A 22,418-nucleotide genomic window follows, 5' to 3' on the forward strand; every position below is an offset into this window, starting at 1 on the left:
GAATTTTTCCTTTTAACAAAAAATCGATTCCTACAAAAGTTATGTTAAAGTCCTATTATTATGGTAATTTGTGTAGAATGATGTATATTTTCGAGTAGTGACATCATTTTGAATCAGAGTTGAAACTTCTGAAATATTTCATAAAATTAATGCATATAACTTTAACTCGTTTAAATTAATTTTTCGCATATTGCACATGAATAAATTTACATAAAAAAATGTTATGTATGTATCTATGTAATAATGACAAATAGATCTTATACTCCATCATGATAAAGTGAATTCAATATATAATGAAGTGTGTTCTTGTCGAATATTACAGTGAAATTGTGTTCTCGAATATTACAGTGGAGTGTGATTGCGTATTTTTCCATGAGCGAAATATTTCAATTGTCAATTTGTAATACATATGTTTTCCAAATTGATGATGTGCATATACTATGTGTCAAGTGTTGAAAAAATGATAAAATTCACTGGCAGATGTCGTCCATATAGAAGAATGATAATTTCAAATAGGATAACAATTTTCATAAAATAAAATTGTACCAAAAAAGTTGAAAATAATAATAATTAATAGTAGTATATCATTTCCTCCTACATTCCACCATCCTAATGATGCCCTAAAAAAATAGATCAATTTGATGAATCTGTGCTTTGCAGTATCTAAACACTCGGTGATAATTTAAATATTGATTATTAAACAAGAGAGAGAGATTAATATTTTCATGTGGCATGGAATAAACCTTTCATATGAGTAAAACCCTTTCATATGTTTCTGGACCTTTATATGGTGACTTTACAAACTATACAAGTTTAATTTTATAGATGGGCTTTAATTTCACCATATTCAACTAAGGAACTGGGTCCGATCCATCCGATAAGCGCTTTGATTTGTACGCATATTTTGTATAAAACCCATATCATATTATTTCCAGGTTGTAATATCTTATTAATTGAAGTGTAATTTATGTCAAATTAAAATTATATATTCTTTTATTTCAAAGTTAGTAGTATCAAATAATATTAATATTAGTTTTAGGGTCAATTGCCGTAAAAACCATCAAGATTGGTCAATCCAGCAAATATATAAAATAAACAATACTAGTAAGGACTCGTTTGATACAAAAGATGGGATATGAGAAGATATGTAAAACAAGATAAGAAATACGGGCTTCATGTCAAGATATGCAAAGATATGATTTTTTCCGTTGTTGTTTGATAGAAAAGAAATTATCTAAATTTGTATTGTATATTTATTAACATGGCTTAACTTGACAAATTGGTGGGATACATAAACAAGGTTAATGTTATAATTTTGGTAAGATTAGATAGGACCCGATCTTATATTGAGCTTTGAGTTAAGCTTAACTATGATATCAAACAATTAGAAATGTCTATATATAATTTTCTACCTTGGTATTACTAACTTATCAAACATGCCCTAATAATATATCTCAATTGTCCTGCGATCTCATATTTTTGGGAAATTAAGCTTGATATGACAGACGGAAGCTAAACCTAGTCAAAGCTACTTCTTTAATTTTTACAAATATACGCATTACTTTAATATTTAAAAGCACCTAACATGACCAAAGTTTCATAATGGAATAAGTGAATAGCTGAGAAAATATCTAATTTATGATATAATCAATTATATTTTAAAATTAATTACTTGAACGAAAATTGATTAAACATAATAATTATTCTAGCAATTTTCCTCAATTTTGATGAACTAATTAATTGCAAACTCGTTTAGCCACTTTATAAATCAAATAGACAGATATACTAGTAAATTTAAACATAATAATTATGTCATCGACAGAAATGGATGGGCTACAACATGCATTCAGCTTCTAGAAGTCGGGACCGTCTACTTTAATATTGACCACCCCCAATTGGTATATTAATTCATCATTTATTTTAATATACACTTTGTTTCCAGTTTTAAATAAATTAATAAACTTCACAAATTAGTACCTAAAAATAATTAATACTCCCTCCGCTGACAATAATATACACTTTTACTTGAGCACAGATTTTAATGCATGAATTATTCATTTTGTATAAATTTACAATATATATTTGAAATATCATTTCAAGTATCCAAACATTAGGAAACAATATAGTAATAATATTTATGTTTGTGTGAAAAGTCTAAAAATGACCTCCATGATTTGGGAGGACTTTGGGCCAAAAAAAATGTCCAAAATACTATGAATATGATTTTCAAGTTACTATCCATATTCATTACTAAAACATGATAGATTATTTATATAGTTTCTAATAATAAAATGTAAAGTAAAATAAAGTTAATAAAATGGATGAAAATGACCTAGAGGAAATTTGTACTCCCTCTGTTCCATAGTAATATGGACGTTCTTTTTTTTTTTTTTTTTTGCCCGCAGGGGCTTAGCGCAGTTGGTTCCGGGGGAGCAGATATTGCTACAAGAAGCTGGGTTCGAATCCCACTACTGGCGTGTGGGAGCTTCCATCTCTCAGGCACAAGTGTGAGACCTTGGGAGATGGGCTCCTGTCAGGACAGTGGGTTGAAGGCCTCCTCTCTAACGGGCCGATGTGTACCCTGATTGAACCCCCTCACAAACTGTCGGGCCGGGGTGTGGGGGCGGCCAGGGTGACCGCATCACCTTTTGCTACAAGGGGTGTTTTCCATTTCCGTCCGTTATATAGTAATAGAGTCATTTCTCTTTCTAGTAAAAGTCAACACATTTTTCCACACCTACTTTACTCTCTCTTACTTTTTTCTCTCTTCATCTCTTTACCTTTTTCATTTTCCACTTTATTCTTTCTTTACTTAACTCACCTAACACAATTTTTCTTAATCTCCGTGCCGAAAAGTTTTGCCTCCATTACTACGGAACGGAGGGAGTATTTTGTTGATAGTCTCTTTGTGTTAACCTAGATAGGCTAATATGACAGGAGGCCTTTTTTCTACACATAGGCTTTCAGACTTATAGGCTAATTAAAATATGACAATAGGTAGAACTAAAAAGAAGAAGACCGACCACTAGAGCCAAATTGGACATAGGTTGATGATTTTCGATTAATATATTTAATATTAACCAGTATATTGGCGTTTGCCACATAGTAAAATTTAATTTGGACACACCAATTTTGGTTTTACCATAATCTTATACTATATGCTATTATAAAATTAAAACTAATACTAATAAGTATAAGTTCATAGAAAATATAAGATCTCATAAAAAATTTATAAGTTTAAAGACCAATAACTCTTTATTAAATTCATGTTGTATCTTGGAGTTGTAACAATTTTTTTTTTTTAATTATTGTTAATAAGTATATCATGTTTGATTTATATAACTGTTCTGTTTATAATTACGATAATAAATTTATGCTACTCATGCACATAACCATCTATTCTCTCCATCTGCGATTAGGAGTCTTGATTGAATTTGTCACGAGTTTTAAGACGTAAAATAAAGTAGGTGGAAAATATAGAAAAGTATGAATTCCATTTTTATACTGTATTAGTTTTATACTCCTAATAAAAGTTAGTAAATAAGTTGGTGGAATATGAAATTTACTTATTAATTATAGTAAAAATGAACTGGAACTCCGAATCGCAAACAAATTGAATGTCAAGTCAAGAATTTTAATCGTGAACATAAGGAGTAATATTTAAAAAAATTTCTGTACTAGTAAAAATATGGAGAGTAGTAGTATAATTACGAGGGACGAATAGAATATAAAAAATGTTTGAATAATATATAAACATAAAAATGAGAGTTAGAAAGTTGAACTCATTGATATTCATTTTTGTCTTTTGAAAAAGTATTGTTAGAAAAGAAGTTTAGTTTTAGTTAGGCAGTTGATATCTAAGTGAGGTAGCATTGATGAGATCTATAAATTTCACTTAGAAGCAACCACTGTGGACTGCGGTCTGTATAATGTGCTATACCGTTTAAATTCAACAAACTAAAGTTAGAAACTGACACGTGTCATCATAATTTGCAAAAAAGATATCAGAGATTAATTACTTGTGGTGTAAAGTATCCCATTCGAGTAGGGAAAAGGTAATAACAATAATATCTAGTGATGCACTAGAATCGTTGCATAAAGACATTATAAACAAGTGGAGAACACTATAGACACATCTTTGCTCTCTATTCTCTAGATAGAGAAAGTCATGGAAGGAGATAAAAGTTTTAATTATCTAGTGATGCACAAAAAACGCTGCAAAAGTACATATCACAACAAATTTTATTTCGTGTTCCAAATTCTCACCTTTTGTCCAAAATAAAGAGGAAATTAGCTTACCCTTTACTTTATATAAAAAAGTTTGCAATTTTTTGAAATTTTTAATTCATATCCTACTTGACATAAATTAGAGAGAATATATTGAATTGACTCTCGAGATTCTTATATGACTAATTAAGTTGATACAATAATTAAATAAAAATTCAGTATTCCGGACCACTGAATTATTATTCAATCGCGCAAACTATAATTCAATGTTGCGATATGATTCGAATTTGTCGGAAACTCATTTTGAGATAATTGTGGACACAAACAAAATGTAACCCTATCCTATATAAGTGGAGCAAATTATAGACAAAAGTATAGTTTCTTTTTTTACAAAATTAGTGAGGGAGATGGAAGGAGAAATCAACAACTTGATTCTAGTTTGGAGCATTGTAATAGCCTCTCTTTGCTACATCCACAAAGTAGCCCAAATCTTCCCCACCGGAAATCCAAGAATCATCGCAATCTTCCCAATCATAATCCTCTTCCTCCTCCTCCCTCTCAACTTCACCTCCATCCACTTTTCCGGCATCACCTCCTTCTTCATCTCATGGCTCTCCACCTTCAAACTCCTCCTCCTCACCTTCAACCAAGGCCCCCTCTCCTCCCACCCCCCAATCCCCTTATCCCTCTTCCTCCCCTTAGCTTGCTTCCCCATCAAAATCCAACAATCCCCCAAAAAACCCCACAAATCCCCCCTAACCCCCGTCGTTAAAGTAACAATACTAGCCCTTCTCATACGCGTATACGCCTACAAATCCCACATCCATCCCCACATCATCATGCTATGCTACGCCCTCCACATGTACCTCGTGCTAGAGATGATCCTCTCCCTCTTTGCCGCGGCCGTCAAGGCCCTAGTCCGGGTCGAGCTCGAGCCCCACTTCAACGAGCCCTACCTCGCCACCTCGCTCCAAGACTTCTGGGGGAGGCGGTGGAACTTGATGGTGTCCAACATTTTACACCCCACGGTTTATCGGCCCGTGAGGTCGGTGTCAACCCGGCTCGGGCTAGGGAGATGGGCCGCGATACCCGCGGTTTTGGCCACGTTCTTGGTCTCGGGGCTTATGCATGAGCTGATTTTTTACAACATTGGGAGAATGAGGCCGAGTGGGGAGATGATTGGGTTCTTTCTTCTACATGGGGTGTCTTTGTCAATTGAGATTGTGGTGAAGAAGATGTGTGAGGGGAGATTGAGGCTGCCGAGGGTTGTGTCGGGAGTTTTAACGTTGGGGTATGTGATTTACACGAGTTTTTGGCTGTTTTTTCCGCCGTTTTTGAGGGCGAAATCGGATCTTAGGAGCTGTCGGGAGTCGCTTGCGTTCATGGAGTTTGTTAGGAATCGTCGGCTTATTGAGCCGAGTGAGGTTTCTTGTCCATTTCTGTGAAATTCATGTTAATTTAAGGTTGTGATGAATGATGAGATGTATGGATGTGTTTGTGTTTCGGTTTACGTGTGCAAACGGTAACAAGCGGCATTAATTGTGGTGGATTCAATGAATTTATGATCGTGAATTTGAATTTACATTGGTGGCTAAAATTTGAAATTTGGAAGCGTAACTTTTTCCCAATAGTCGATTATGTGTCTTTGTTTTTTACTATTGCATTCAAAACTCTAAAGTGCATAGGATTGGCAATCCATTATACTCCCTCCGTCCACGCTAAGCGAGGTGGAATACTATTTTATTTTTAGTTTGTCATTTAAAATTTTGAACTTTTTAATTTTAAGAAACTATTTTTTCTCTAATAAGTATGGAAACTTTAATAACTTTTTCTTTTTATCTTTTATTCTATCAACTATTCATTTGACTGTGCGATTTCAAAAGTTTATATTTTCAAAATGAAATACTAAGTAGTACTACTGTACTACTATATATTTCTTCCAGCTTGGCATGACTCGTATTCTTTTAGGATTTACCTTGTTCGTTTTATGGCAATCTATAGAGTTTGGTAGGAATCATCGGGTCGGTGATATTTCTTGTTCTTCTCTTGAAATTTCGAGGTTGTGATCATTTGGTAAATGATGAGAATATGATAATGATGGCATTATGTTTGTGTTTCAGAATATCTTATCTCTTGTCCCTTTTGATTCTTGGTTGAATACAATGGCTATTCATGACTAGTAGGCTAGTAGTTAGTCCATCAAAATCCACCATAAATTATTATTTCATCGGTTCACAAAAAATACTCATATTTGTGCATAAAACAGATTATAAAAAAATTAATAAAATAAAAAAGGTAAGAGAAAAAATAGATAAAATAGGACATAAAAGAAAAAAAATTAAAAGAAAATAAAAAAAGTGAATAAAATATAATTGAAAGTTTTCATTTTTAAAATAAGACAAATTTTCATGGATATACCAAAATAGTAAAATGAGAGTACTATTTTTCATGGACCGAGCACAAAGGGAGTAGTTAATATCGTGTTATGTTGAGTACAAACTCATCCCACATCGGGTGTCTGAGAGAAGTTGGAAGGTATATAGTATATAATTTTTGTCCAACCCCAATCAATTTGGGGACTTTTAGAAGTGACCAAAATACAAATTCGTGCGGGTTTGACCAAAAAGCGAACCATATCAAACGTCTGTTGCAATCGACAATCTCAACAAGTAGTATCAGAGTCAGGTCGAGTGGGACCCAGGATTACTCAAGTTCGAGTCGGGGCCGTAATATCTTGTTGAAGTCAACAATCCGAACAAGTATAAGAGCCAGGTTGAGTGGGGACCAGGATGACTCAAGTTCGAGTTGGGCCTGTAATGTCTCGATGTGTCTACTACGTCTGTTTGTTCGTGATGTGATCATCTGGTTTGTTGAGTACAAACCCATCCCACATTGGAAGTCTGAGGGAAGTTGCAAGGTGTGTATAATTTCTGTCCAACCTCAATCAGTTTGAGGCATTTTAGGAGTAACCCAAATACAAATCTGTGCGGGCTTAACACAAAACGGACAATATCAATCGTCTGTTGTAGTCGAAAATACGAACATGTTTATACTTACTATTTTTACATTAAAGAGTTAAAAAGTTAGAGGATTCTCAAAAATGTTCCATCATCTAACTAATTATGTTTGGTATACTGTATACATCACCTTAATCTTGGGAATATAATATTATCGCAAAAAATTGCCGACGTTCGGAATATTGCCATGGCCATCGGAATACACGTTTCTTTGTCTAATGACAATTGTAATGTTGCATATATTGTGTAATTTTTAAGAGTTATAAAAAATAGAGGCCAAACTACTAAAATTAAACCTCTTCTCCCCAAATGCAAAATCTTGACGAGGACATCTCCAAAGAAAGAGTTAACAGGAGTAAATTCTTTTGCTTTTTCTTTCCTTTCCTATTCAACCAAAATTGAAAAATGAAACTCTTACTATTAGTATTTAGTACGTCCTTTGCATCTAGCAATTGTAGTTTGGTACTAAAAGGTGGGCTTTTGAAATGGCATGGGCATCGAATAGATCTGGGCTAGTCTAGTAATCTAGTAGGCCTTCCTATAGGTTGGGCTTTTATTTGAACCGGGTTCACGCACTCAGCTTTACCCTGAACCGGGCCCACCTTCTCCATTGCCGGCAATCATTTCTTGTAATCATCTCCAATCTCTTAGCCGAATTCCGAATCCCTCGTTTTGTACAAAAATCAAGTCTGTCGCAGCGTTGACTCAGTTCGTACATTTGTAGAAACCGAAAACAATGGAGAAATTCGGGAAAAGATTTGACGGCAAAGTGGCCATAGTCACTGCTTCAACTCAGGGAATCGGCTTCGGCATAGCTGAGCGCCTTGGATTAGAAGGCGCCGCCATCGTCATCTCCTCCCGCCGCCAGGTACGCTTTCAATTTCTATTTTTTTTAGTGAATGAATTGCGATCAGCATATTTCTATATCTCTGTGTAATTGGTATTGAATTTAGGTTTGATTCAGCTTTATTTTATCATTTCTATAGTTCAATTGTTTTGGTGATACAATTTGTGATTTTGTTTGCAGAAAAATGTTGATGAAGCAGTGAAAAAGCTCAAGGATCGGGGAATTGAAGTGACTGGTTTGGTGTGCCATGTTTCAAATGAACAGCATAGGAAGGATCTGATCAAGAACACAATCGAGGTGATTTTATGATTTAATCCTATAATCTAAGTTTAGGTTCAAGCATTTGTGGTATTGACTATTTACAACTGTATTGGGGATACGAAGATGTGTTTGTTTCAAACGTTGGCTATTAACTTTTGAATCATACTATTTGATAGGAAATTTGGTTTTGTATGTGATCAATTTGGCTCTTTGGTTGTCTATGAGATGCTGAAATATGATGAGGTTTTTGTGTTCGTTTAAAGCGTGGCGAATTGACTTACAAAAATTATAATTTTCGTCATATGCTCAAGTAAATCGTTCTACTTCTAATTCTATGTTAATAAAATGGCAAAGCTTTTGATTCATGATTGTTGATAGTTTGCTTGATGGCCTCTAGAAAGGTGTTTTATATATCTTCTTTCTACCGAGTTTTCGATTGAAAACGAACTGAATTGTTAGAGATTGTTTGTAGGAATTGAGTATTCAGGGGTGTAAAGTATTCTATTTATCATTAGAGTTTGAATCTAACGCCTGCGAAGGAAATTTTGAACTAGCCTTTAATCTTTGCAAGCTGCATTCTTGTGTCTTTTTCTAATTTTCTCCCCCAATGTATCTCACATAATTAGATTTTGAATAGCATGCTCGAAGTTAGTGCCACTTTTGGTGTTTGGAATTTGTATTTCTCTGATTCATACCATATCTACTCATTGGAGCTGAAACTCTTCTTGATTTACAGAAATATGGAAAATTAGATGTCGTTGTGTGCAATGCTGCTGCAAACCCTTCTGTCGACGGCATTCTGGAAACTAAAGAATCAGTGCTTGACAAATTGTGGGAGATCAATGTTAAAACCTCAATTCTTCTGCTACAGGTATGTCAGTTCAATATGAACTATGAGTCCCATTTAACATTTACTGTCAGTAAACATCTTTGTTTTTGTTCGCTAATGGTGTGTATTTCACTATCCCAGGAAGCAGCTCCTCACTTGAATAAAGGCTCTTCAGTTGTATTCATATCATCTATTGCCGGATTCCATCCACCCAAAGGCTTGGCGATGTACGGTGTCACCAAAACAGCCCTACTCGGACTCACAAAGGTACATATTGTATCATTTGAAATATTTTCTACTACTTAGGATGTGTTGTGATATCATTGTTTTGCAAATTTCTCATAAGAAAATGAGGGATATGAAAAGATGGATTTTTTTTCTCACATCAATACAATACCCATGAAAATATTAGTATGAAGTAGAGTGAAAAGAGTGGAAAATATTGAAACTATGTTTCCAATCAAAGAGATTGCATCCTTGCATTCTTCATATAAAATTCATGAGTTTCTCCGCCTTTCTTAGGCACTTGCGGCTGAGATGGCACCAGATACTCGCGTTAACTGTGTTGCTCCTGGTTTCGTTCCAACCCACTTTGCATCATTCCTTACAAAAAATGAAGAGATGGTAAGTAATCCTTCAAAACATTAACCTTCAAATCTGAATCCTCTGGATTCACATGTTACTGTCGTTATGTTTACAGAGGAAAAGCCTCGAGGAGAAGACGTTGCTGAATCGACTTGGAACTACACAAGATATGGCTGCTGCCGCAGCTTATTTGGCTTCTGACGATGCTGCTTATGTGACCGGAGAAACAATAATAGTTGCAGGGGGAACGCCTTCCAGACTCTAATTTTTGTTATGATAAGTTGTAAAAATCTGAATAAAAGGGCCGTGTAGCTAAAAAATAGAGCTCAGCATTTGTGTTTGATTTGTATTAGACACTCCAAAACAGACTAAAAAGTTACGTTGCTTTGTATTTTACTTTGTTTGCAATTCACTGGACTGAGACTATCAATGCAAAATTCGTAACCAGTCTGTTAGTACATATTTAAAAATAGGTTAATCGATGCTTAGGATATGTTTGGTTTGTTTGTTAGCCCAGAACACTAAACTCTTGCATGAATTTATGGAATTGAGTATTTTTCATTTGTTTTTAGTATTTTTTTCGTTACGATAAGTCCCGATATTTTTCAAAGGGTTATCGTTACTTGGAGTTCCTATTATTTTTATTAGTTTAGTTTATTTAATCTATTTGCATTTTAATAACTAGTTAGCGTATAAATTTGAAACTCATTTTCAGATCCCAGGTTTCTATATTCTTTTAAACTGTTAGTATTTTTTTTTGTTTAAAAAGTCGATCAAATTAAGGATACATTTATGAATTTCTTTCCTTGCACAGAATGAAATAAACAGACCTTTTTGTTTCTTATAATAATCAAGTTATATGCACCAAATTAGGAGTGTCAACATTTAGGAGTGTTTTGGTTGCCATACATTAAATTCATTCAAAACTCATGGCTTACGGTCATACCTAATTGAACAATATTGATTGGTTGCTATACATTAAACTCATTCAAAACTCATGACATACCTAATTGAACAATATTGATATGTCTCAATCTTACCTAGTTCATCAAACTTAACACATCTTCACTACAAAAATTCGCTAGTTTACCGAAGGAATTACCGACGGATGGAAATCCCTCGGTGATCGACAAAAACGCCATTGGTAATATTATCCCTTTGTTATATATCCTTGTATTTTATTCTTAAGCTGAATAAATATTGTTATCCATTATATTTCTTTATTTTTAATGTTAAATATTTATCGACGGAATGAGACCCGTCGACGGTAACAATATTATAAAAAGTAGGAGGAAGAAACCTAATTTATAGGGTAGTTATTGTAGCAGAAGACAAAAAAAACGGAAGTAGCCAGAGATGTACAGAGCAAAGAGTCTCTACCAAATCACCACACCTTGTCAGCAGCGGCTGAGTCACTCCTCGAGAGTCGGTTATGAACGTAGAAGGAGGAAGTGGATGCCGCAGGAGCTCACGGGAGGTGTGGTGGAGCTCACGTGCAAGTCGCCTGCGCCTAGCGGCATCTGCAATGTCTATTTGGTTGGAACTAATCACACTTCTCTGGTAATTAATTTAATACAGTAGTATTTTTATCGTATTATAATATATAGCTAAATTTAATTGTTCTTCATCTTCAGGAATCTGCGAGATTAGCTCAGGCTGCAGTGAAATTCTTCAAGCCAGAGGTACTTTCTAAGTGATATATTATTTGCATTCTCTCCAATATTAATAGAGCAATGTTATGATTATGCATCTAGTGCAGGTTGTTTTCTTGGAGTTGTGCGACTATCGCAAATCTATTATAACGGGTCAACCTAAGAAGGTAAATGTATTTGATTTCTTTTTGTGAAGAGTTACTCGGTCAATCAATAATGCTTCCTTTAGTGTTGCAGGTACCAACCATTCGAGAAATGGTGGATATGTGGAGGATGAATATGACTGCTTCGTTTATTCTTTTCGAGTGGTATGTTAGAAAGGTATGGTTTAATCATGTTAATTAAGTTAGTATAGAGAAAAATCTTTTTGAATTGGTCCCTTAATTTTTACTAGTGTGCTGAATCATGGGATGGAATAAACATTGGAGAGTCTTACTTGGCAAATGCGGAAGCACTGAAATATGGAGCCAAGGTTATACTTGGTGATCGACCAGATCCGGTGTGAGCTTTTATCTCTTTATCAAGCCACAACCCCAATTTTTTGCTCCCCATAAAACCGTTCACATTAGTTGTTTTTGGTAGGTTACAACGATGAGATATATAGGCAAGACGTCTCTCGTGCATTTGTTGATTCAAAAAGAGATAAGTTTGCCAAAAGATTGGTGTGTCTTTGAAAAGTGGAATGTTCCTTTATGTAGATCCGTTCATGCAGGCACATTGGATCGAGTCAACGAGGAGTATGCCAAGCAGGATCCTATCGCGGCCGAGACTTTCGTAGATGAGCGTGATCAGTTCATGATCTCAATTAACTTTCTAATTCATTTAATTCACCAATTGTTATTTCTGGTCATTTGATTGTTTTCATTTTTGTAAATAGATATATGTCAACAAAGCTACTAGAAGTCGCAGTCCAGCATGAATCCGTTGTAGCTGTCGTTGGAATGGGCCACGTACTAGGAATCAAAAAATACTGGAATCGGAAACACCCTATCGACGTAAACAGCTCATTCCAAATACACAAAATATCAAATATAAGAATGTAACTTAAGATTGAATTTTTCAGGTTGAGCAACTTCTTAGCATTCCAGAACAGCCAATAACGGTAGGGAGTGTACTTGGTTTTATTGGAGGAATACTAGTCATAATCTTGGATGCCATACACATTAACGTCAAAAGGTACATTCTGTTTGTAACTGTCTTAATATCAATTGAGAGGCAAATGCTTTAATTATTTTCCACTACTCCTTTATTAACAGGCGCAGGGACAGGGTCAAGAAGATGTAAGATATTACAAGTCGAGCAATTCCTTAATTTGCATCATCAGAAAATGAAGGCGACTTCTCTCATTTGGATCAATCGCCAAAATGTCATCTTGTGTTGAACTACATATGTAGCCATGACTTCTTCAACTCTGGATTGTTTCACAACAAAAATTAAAGTTTGATACTCTAGACTTTTTTCAGACGAGCAAGAGAAAGAAAAAATATTTGCGCATTTGCTTCATACATAGAATTATAAATTAATTATTATATTAGTATAATGTTGTAAAAGTAAAATTTAAGTACTTCCTTAATCCCATAAAAATATAGGGACATTTGGGACGACACGAGAATTAGTGTACATCATTAGCAAAGTAAGAGAGAAGAGGAGGAAGGGTACGGAGTTAAAGAAAATGTTAGTGGATAATGAAACTCACATTATTACTAGTGTTTAATGGTGGACCCTATTGATATAAGTTGTAAATTGATGTACATAATGAGTTGGGGAGAACTTATATGAATAGAAATGAACTATTTTTACGAGACGGACGAAAAAAGAAAGGATAGTCATATGGTGCCATGTATGAAGACATGCACTGCCGAGAGTTTAGATATAGCATTTATCAACACCTCCTTAGCCATCACGCTCAACCTGTACAATTTATAAAGAGGGAACATTTTTTATGATCTGCTAACTTTGTCAAACTATCATTTTAGGTCCATGAACTCTGAAAATATTATTTGAGGTCCTTCACCTATAAGTTAATATCAATCGAATTAATTTTTTACTATATCCAAGTTATTCCGGATGGAAATACCCTCAATGTCATGAAGAGCAATTCCGTCAATTTATTAATAGTTTATCAAAATTATAAAATATTTTAATATAATTTTTAAAATAAAATAGTACAATATATCAATATTTAAGTATCACTAGTGTTTATTGACTGTGACATTAATTTTACGAGTATCCATATCTCAAAAATATTTTAAAATTCTTTAACTATAAAAAGTTGAAAAATGAACTTTTCGTGCATGAAATTAAGTGATAAATTGAAGGTCAAATTACATTTAGAAAATTCGTCAAAAATATATAGTAAATTTATTTATAAAAGATATGATTAAGTGATAAGTTTAGTAAGTACTCCCCCGGCCCTGAAAATTTGTCACTTATTTTCATTTTCGTCCTTCCCGAAGATGCGAGTCAGAGGCCGTGAGAGAGAGTCGTGTGGAGTGAAAGTGAAAGGAACTAAACACTTTTAAATCATATTTTAATGATCATTCTCGTTTGAGTGATGTTAGTTCATATTTAAGATTTTTCTTAATGTTAGTTTGCTTTATTTTTTTAGTTTTGTTTTAACTTTTTCCGTATTAGCTATAATAGTTCTTTTTTACAAATAAAGAAATCACATAAACTGACTGTTTTTATGGGATGAACGAAAATGGAAAGTGCAACATATTTTTATGGGACGGATGGAGTACTATATACTACTCCCTCCGTCCGTGATTAAATGTCTCATATTTGACCGACACGAGTTTTAAGAAATTGTTTGACCTACTTTTATATATAAGTTTTATAATAAAATGTGAGTGGAATGAGTTGGTAGAATTTAGGGTGCACTTATCAAATATAGTAACAGTGAAATGAGACATTTTTTGTCGGACAGACGAAAAAAGGAAAAATGATACATTTAATAGAGGATGGAGGGAATAGTTGCCACCCGTGCTACACACGAATTATATACGCCCTTTGTTTCATCTCAAGTTTCAACTTTCCGTTTTGACATATCAAATGATTGATTTTTATTTAGTAAAAAAATAATATTTTACTCTCTTACTTTATTTACTCTTTATATTCTCTATTTATCTCACTTACATTGTTTTCTCCACTTAACTCAATAAATATCATTTCTTAAATCCCCAAATCCCCCAAGAAAAGAAGTTGTTCGCTTATAGCACGACTGGAAAGTATATAACAATATTTTGATTATAAAAAATAATACTCCATCCGTCCCACAAAAGATGTCACACTTTCCATTTTAGTTTGTCCCACAAAAGATGTCACATTTTCCTTTTTGAAAAAAATTCTCTCTCACATGAATATAAAAATTATATTTTCTCTCTCCATTTAACACACAAAACAAAACCTCCTAAAATCCCGTGCCGTCACATAAGTGCGACTTCTTTTGTGGACGGAGGGAGTAATAAAGTACTGTAGATATTATTATTTTAAATTGAATGAATTATGGTTAAAGAATAATAATAGATCTTAATACAAAAAAGTCTAATTTCAAAAAAATGTCTAATTTCAAATGACGGATGAGAGGTCGTCCGCGGGTGTGAGCTAACGTCTGCTGTGTCGTCCGCTATTGTGGTGACTCGACAGACGTCAACATTTTTTGATTTTTTTTTTCAAAACTCTATATCTACTGCTCGTTGAACTTCATTTCATTTGCACCACTTGTATTAACGAGTTACTCTTCTTTCTCTCTATGTTTCTCATTTGATCGGTAGATCCAAAATGGCTAGTGGTAGTGGTAGTGGTGCGGGTAGCAGTGGTCAGGTGGTAGTGGTGGGAATGCTAATCACATAAGGCGGCGAATTAATGAAGAGTTGAGGGCTTATACGTCTGCCGAGATAAATCACTTGATACAAGAGTGGTTGCAGCAGCCGGCGGTACCTCGCCCCATCCATCATCGAACTGTAGTACTCCGGGACCACGTCACTGATCACCAACGGTTGTTTGACGACTATTTCACTGAGCAGCTGCGGTTTGGGGACAAAATTTTCAAGCAGCGTTTTAGGATGTATCAGAATCTATTTATGCGTATCGTGAACGCTTTAGAGCGTCAGTACAAGTATTTCAGGTTCAGGGAGGATGTGAGTGGTAGACCTGGTCACACGCCTATACAGAAGTGCACTGCCGCAATCAGGCAGTTGGCCTATGGAGACGCGACCGACATGTTCGACGAGTACCTCCACATCAGCGAGACGACTGCCCGCCAATGTCTCAAGTATTTTTGTCAGGGCGTCATTGAGATATTCAGTGAGAGGTATCTTCGAAAGCCTACCCCCGAAGACTACCAGACTCTGATGGATATGCACGGGAATCAGCACGGGCCAGAGATGTTGGGTAGCATAGATTGTATGCACTGGGAATGGAAGAACTGCCTCACCGCTTGGAAAGGGCAGTGCACGACCGGCTTCAAAGGCAAGAATCCCACGATGATCCTCGAAGCCATAGCTGATTACCGACTATGGATTTGGCATGCGTATTTTGGGGTAGCCGGGTCGAACAACGACATCAACGTCCTCCATTCGTCGCCCCTTTTCAACAAGCAGTGCAAGGGCGTTGGTCCGACCATCAGTTTTGTCGCCAACGGCAACCAGCACGATATGGGTTACTATTTGGCGGATGGGATATACCCTAGGTGGCCCGTCTTTGTGAAGACGATCAGATGCCCAATAGACGAAAAGAAGATCTACTTTGCACAACGTCAAGAGGAGACGCGCAAGGATGTGGAGCCGGCATTTGGTGTGCTACAGGCTCGATGGGCGGCATTGAATGGTCCAACACGCTTGTGGTATCCTGACTGCATTGCTGATGTCATGTACGCATGTACTATCATGCACAACATGATTGTCGAAGATGAGTCCAGAACTGACTGATTGGGCCAATGAAGATATTGATGTTCTTGGTCCAAGCCATGACATGGCCATCGCCAATGTACGAATGAGGATACCTTATGGAGACGCCGATCGGGTCCGTGCATTTGCCGATCTTTCGACAAAAAGAAGCTCATATTCGACTCTAGAAAGATATAATTGAAGAGTTATGGGCGTGGAGGAGTACACGTTGAAGAAGGTATTATTTAATTATGTATGTTTTTTATTATTGGAAATAAAATAGTTGCATTTTCCCCGTATTCGTATAGAAATTTTAATTCCGATTCCGTAAATTACATATTTGTGAATTTTCATTATTGTTCTTGTCCGCCGGGATGTCCTTGGGATGTCTGCTATTATGCAGTGAGATGTCCTTATGACGTGGCAGGAGGTATTTTTAGGATGTCCGTGGACTTGTCCACAGTGACATCTGTCCCTATTGTAGATGCTTTAAGAAGTTTAGGACGAATTAATCAGGGATCAATTGCTTAGAATGATTTAATCAGTGGATTAATTACTTTAGATCTTAATTAAGCCCTCTGACTAAATTAATTAATCAGAGATCATTATATTTGAAAACTTTAACTAAAGCAAGAAGATTTAATAATTTAAAAATACGTATTCAAGAGATCAATTAGATTGGGCTAAGCCCAAACAACATTTAAGTGCTAATTTGTCAATGATATCTCCATGTGAGACTCAAAATCCGCATAACCAATAATATTTAATTGAACGTACCAAATAATCCCGTTCAAAATATAAGACTGAAATATTCCATGTAGTAGCATACTTCCAACAAATTGAACTGAACGAGTATTTGGGCTTCCACATGACTAATTTAATGTGTATGGCTATCTTTCAGTTGTCCAATTAAAGTGATCCAATAAAGATTAAAGTTTGGGCTAAAGTGTATTTAATTGTTACGGAAATAAGTGTAGATACCATAAAGTGATTTTCTATTTGATGAGGGACCGAATAGAAAATAAAGGGGTTTATATTTAATATAAATATAAGCTAGGGTTATGGTCCCCAGACGTCAGAAGAACATTCAATATCTCTGTATTCTCTCGGCAGACTATTGCAAAGAATGTCTCTGATCGTTTGGAAGATCCATAGCCGCTGCAAAGCAATTCCGCTGTTCAATTCATTATGAATCAAGGTACGCTTCCGCTCTACGGTTTATGCTCCTTCTCCGTCGTTCTCGGTTAATCATCATAGAGAGCTTTATATAATTGTTCATTCAATTATTCCAACAAGTGGTATCAGAGCCACTCTATTGATGATTCTCTGAGAATTGGGAAAAGGATATTAGGTTTATAATTTGATCGTATTTCAGTATTTTGAAATTCAAGGAATTAGTTTTCGGTTTTATTCTTAAAGTATATTTATAGCCGCCGTTTAAATTACTTGTTTATAAACAAAAGGAATTGTTTATAATATTTTGAATCAATGTTTCGGTGGTTGTGGAATCTGTTTTTGGTGTACTAGAATTGATTCTTATTATTTCAATTCATATTTTGAAGAGTTCTAATTATGAATGTTTATGCACACTTACCGAGATTGCATGATTGACCTTGTTGTATAAACATGTTTTGCATAATTGACTTCTTTGGTTTAGGAATTGATATTTCAATTCATGTACACGGCGTAAGGTAAGTCTAATTTGGTTTACGAATTGGTTATTACTTGTGTGCTACGTACTTCAGTTTATGTTGAGAATTTGCAAATTTTGGTGGTCTTGGTTGAGAATTAGGAATTACATGTTCAGATTCATGGTTAAGTTCATGTATGCGTAAATCTAGTCTTTTGGTTTAGGAAGGATATTTCAGTTCTTTGTTGTTATATCCACGTATACATATCGCCTTGGATGAACTGAGAAATTAAAAAATTCTGCTTACGGATGTTTGGTCAAAAGTGTCTGTAACTTGTAAACTGCAAATCTCATAAGGGGTGATTAAGATTTATGTTCTTATTTGCTATGTGAATTCATAAAGTTTAGAGTTTGTGTTTTATGGATTTTTTGGTTGTTTTGATGTTGCTTTTGGATGTGTTTATGTTCGTCGCTTACGATCTTGGGAACATCAAAATTCGGATATTTTGTCGATTTTAGTGAAAATCGGATTTGGAAAAATTTTATGAAATCCCATTAGGAGTCAGCAATTTGCGATTTGCTGGGGAACTATAGGGTTGGCCGTCAGGATTTAGCAACTTGCTGAGTTCGCAAGGTATGCGAACCCGGTGACTCGTTGGCTAGCCACTATATTCCAGACAGTTAACAACGACTTGCTTGCAAGCGTTTGTATTCAGTTTTAAAATTTTAAATTCAATAATTTTGGTGCATCTCATGTTCCTTTATTGATGTGTGTGTATTTTAATGCGAATATTAGTCGGCCCACAGGAAGATTAATATTTGGCACGAGATACACACATACCTTTAGTGATAAATACGTGACAATTATTTAGTTTTCATGTAAGTAATGTGTGATGCCCACAGGTGGACACTGTTTAACATGATCTTATTGTCAGTGTTTGATCATTATAAAGAGAATACCACTTACAAATTCACATTACTGTCAAAGGACTTATTGTGAATGTTGTGCTCGGTACCTCGATATAGTTTACTAATGTTCAAATAGATTAGTCGAAATAAGACGTTGCAACAGTAACCTCTCTTGTCTAGACTTCTTTACTGCGAATGTTAGGACGGTAAGTATGTGTGTATTTTAATGCGGATATTAGTCGGCCCACAGGAAGATTGATATTTGGCACGAGATACACACATACCTGTGGTGATAAATATGTGATGATTATCCAGTTTTCGTGTGAGTAAATGTGAAGCCCACAGGTGGACATTGCTTGACATGATCTTATTGTCAGTGTTTGATTACTGCAAAAGGTTACCACTTGCAAGTTCATATTACTGTCCACAGACTTGATTTGAATGTTGTGCCGGTACCTCGAGATGCTACCATTTTATTTGAATTTTATGATGTGAGCATGACAATTAATTTGGTTTTGTTCTCTATTCAATTGTGATGTCTGTTTCTGCAGTTTCTTCCAACATGAACAATATGTTAGTATTGAATGAGTCAAAATTTAAGGATTACAAAGATTATATTTTGATTGCTCTGGATTGCATGGATCTAGATTACGCGCTAAGGATTGAATAACCTACTTCTCCTACGGACAATAGTACTTCTTATCAAAGGAGAAACTACGAGAAGTAGGAATACTCGAATCGTGTAAGTCTACTGATCATTGGGTTTAGCATCCCAGAAGCCTTTCAAGGCACTGCATCTGAGTATATCACTAAAGCCAGTGAATACCTTGCCAAAATTAAGGAACGTTTTGTGAAAAACATTAAGGTTGAGACAAGCGTGCTTGATCTCAATAAAGTATAAGGGCAAGGGCAACATAAGGGAGCACATTCTGAAAATGTCTCACGTTGCTTCACTTAAGCTTGAATTCTAAAGACTTGTTTGCGCATTTGGTGTTGCACATCTGGTCAGTATCTCAAGAAATAAAGTAAAGGGCATTAAGAAAAAGTGTATTGAGAATGCTGCTATGGATAAGGGTTCATCACAAAGGTAACAACATAAGGACAATGATAGTTGTTTCTTTTGTGGTAGACATGAATATAAAAAGAAGAATTGTGACAAATATCACGCATGACGTACAAAGGAAGTTACAATTCTTGTTTGGTCTGTTCTGAAGTTAATTTGGCTTCAGTCCCTAATGATATTTTGGTGGGTAGTTTCTGGTGCTACTGCTCACATAAGGTTATCAATGCAAGGTTGTCTGAGCTACCGAAAGTCAATTGATGGTGAAAGATACATCTATGTGGGATAAGACAAATCGGTGGAATTATAGACTATTGGGCATTGTAGATTGTTATTAAAGACTGGAATTATTTGGTTTTGAAAGACACTTTATTGTACTGTCTTTTAGACAAAATTTATTTCTATTTCTGCTTTGGACAAATTTGGTTTCTCTCGTTCATTCAGAAATAGTAAAGTTCTTCCTTCAAATAATTCTAGTATTGTGGGCACTGTTTCTTAAGTGCATATAACAATCTTTGTATGCTCGATTATGTTACTTCATATTCAGAAGCTTTAAATGTTGAATAAAAAGGGACTAAGCAAATTAAATAATGAAAATTTGGTTAATTTATGACACAGGTGTTTTGGTTATATCTCAAAATAAAGGATTGTGAGACTTGTGTCAGATGTTGTGTTGAATACACTTATCTTTTCAAAACTTGATTTGTGTGTTCAATGTATCGAATGAAAGCAGACCAAACTTAAGAAATTAGGTGCCAATAGAGATATAAATTTTAGAATTGATATATACAGACATTTGTGGTTCATTCACTTCGGTTTCTTGGAATGATCAACAATATTTTATATCATTCTTAGGCGAATATTCTTGTTTTGGGCACCTACATTTAATCTAGATACCATAAAGTTTAGGTGCCAATAGAGATATAAATTTTAGAATTGATATATACAGACATTTGTGGTTCATTCACTTCGGTTTCTTGGAATGATCAACAATATTTTATATCATTCATAGGCGAATATTCTTGTTTTGGGCACCTACATTTAATCTATTAAAAGTCTGGGGCTTTAGACAAGTTCAAAATATTCAGGGCTGATGTTGAGCTCCAACTCAACAAAGACATTAAGAAAGTCAAATCTGGTTGTTGTTGCGAATACTACGACAGAAATGACTGCCCGGGTGAACAATGTCAAAGACCTTTTGCCTTCTATTTTGAAGAGTGTGGGATCGTCCTTTGTACACCATGCCGGGATCGCCTTGCATGAGTGGTGTAGCTAAAAGACGAAATAAAACTCTTACAGATATGTGAAGGAGTATGATTTATCATTCTTCCTTGTCGCATTCGCTTTAGGGAGAGGCATTAAGACGGTAGCATATATTCTCACTTTGGTCTTCTAGAGAAAATTTAGGGGTTTTTAAATTTTATGTTCTCACAAAAGGAACTAATTTTGGGAAGAGAAATATAGTATTCCTTGAGGATGTTGTATTTGGGGGAAGAATGTGTTAAGGAGCATTACTTTTGAGGAGGAGTCTGTATAGACACATACTACTGCTTCTGACAATGATCAGGTATCAATTACTATCATTGAAGAAGAAGCATATCAAGAACCTCAAGATGATATTGTTGTAAACATTCAATCTCATGCGGATGATATCATTTAAAGTCAATCTCAACAACCTCAATTAAGACTCTCGTCAATGGTACCACAAATTTTATGAAGTAATTCTTTCATTTGGAATCAGAAAGAATGCTATTGATGGTTGTGTGTATCACAAGTTCAGTGGGAACAAATGCATCTTCTTTTGTATTTGAAATCGAAAGAAATAATTTTCGATTGTCACAGAAGGGATATAGTGAAAAGGTGCCTAAAGTATTTGAGATGCAAAATTGCAAATAAAGAAATACCCCTATGACTAAAGGAGACAAACCTAGTCTCATTCAGTGTCCTAAGATAAATCTTGAGATTTAGAAAATGCAGAAGGTTCCATATGCTTCGGTGATTGAGAGCCTAATGTGTGCTCAAGTGTGTATTAGACCCAATTTGGTTTTAATTGTTTATATGTTGGGAAGATATTTCAATAACCCGATATAGATCATTAGGAAGCAGCAAAATGGGTTATGAGATATTTATAGAGAACTAAGTATTACATGCTCACATACAGAAAATCAGATCATTTGGAGAGATCTTTAGGCATTTTGATTCTGATTTTGTTAGATGCCAATACAGTAAAGGATCCATTTTTGGTTACGTATGTCTGTTGGCTGTAGAGCCATTTCGTGGAGAAGTGCTGAGCAAACACTTGTAGCTACTTCTGCCATGATAACAGAATTCGTAACTTGTTTTGGGGCATCTAGTTAATGAATATGACTGTGAAATTTTGTCACTAGGCTGCATACTGTTAAGGTAATGAAAGACCACTTAAGTTATGTTGTGACAATAACTCTGCAGTATTATATTCTAAAACAATAGGAGCTTCCTGATTGTTAAATAAAGAGTTCGGAATGGAAAAATACAT

General features: G+C 35.1%; 3 protein-coding genes and 1 pseudogene across 4 annotated transcripts; all 4 read left to right on the plus strand.

Moving 5' to 3' along the window:
* The first annotated feature begins 4,559 nt into the window (after positions 1-4,559).
* LOC125212540 (acyl-CoA--sterol O-acyltransferase 1 pseudogene) lies at positions 4,560-5,731 on the plus strand (annotated as a pseudogene).
* A 2,115-nt stretch (positions 5,732-7,846) lies between these two features.
* Positions 7,847-10,213, plus strand: IBR1 (indole-3-butyric acid response 1). The gene is made up of 6 exons (XM_048111304.2): positions 7,847-8,112; positions 8,272-8,388; positions 9,089-9,223; positions 9,323-9,448; positions 9,704-9,805; positions 9,882-10,213. The coding sequence occupies exons 1-6, from the start codon at positions 7,981-7,983 to the stop codon at positions 10,029-10,031; spliced, it is 762 nt and encodes a 253-aa protein (XP_047967261.1). The 5' UTR covers positions 7,847-7,980; the 3' UTR covers positions 10,032-10,213.
* Positions 10,214-10,789: 576 nt separating this feature from the next.
* LOC125210699 (uncharacterized) lies at positions 10,790-12,880 on the plus strand. 2 transcript variants are annotated; one of them, XM_048110271.2, is made up of 10 exons: positions 10,790-10,910; positions 11,095-11,326; positions 11,401-11,448; positions 11,526-11,585; positions 11,656-11,739; positions 11,813-11,917; positions 12,001-12,209; positions 12,296-12,413; positions 12,482-12,594; positions 12,675-12,880. In XM_048110271.2, the coding sequence occupies exons 2-10, from the start codon at positions 11,123-11,125 to the stop codon at positions 12,700-12,702; spliced, it is 969 nt and encodes a 322-aa protein (XP_047966228.1). In that variant the 5' UTR covers positions 10,790-10,910; positions 11,095-11,122; the 3' UTR covers positions 12,703-12,880. The 2 variants fall into 2 exon arrangements, with proteins under 2 accessions (XP_047966228.1, XP_088922408.1); XM_089066282.1 differs by lacking the exon at positions 10,790-10,910 and having other exon boundaries at positions 10,992-11,326.
* Positions 12,881-15,198: 2,318 nt separating this feature from the next.
* Positions 15,199-16,506, plus strand: LOC125209414 (uncharacterized). Its single transcript, XM_089066417.1, has 3 exons — positions 15,199-15,240; positions 15,444-15,888; positions 16,337-16,506. The coding sequence occupies exons 1-3, from the start codon at positions 15,199-15,201 to the stop codon at positions 16,504-16,506; spliced, it is 657 nt and encodes a 218-aa protein (XP_088922543.1).
* Positions 16,507-22,418: the final 5,912 nt, after the last annotated feature.

Source organism: Salvia hispanica, chromosome 3 (assembly GCF_029641045.1).
Source record: "Salvia hispanica isolate PSC_SH4W2 chromosome 3, Shi_PSC_v1, whole genome shotgun sequence".
Classification (NCBI taxonomy): Eukaryota; Viridiplantae; Streptophyta; class Magnoliopsida; order Lamiales; family Lamiaceae; genus Salvia; species Salvia hispanica.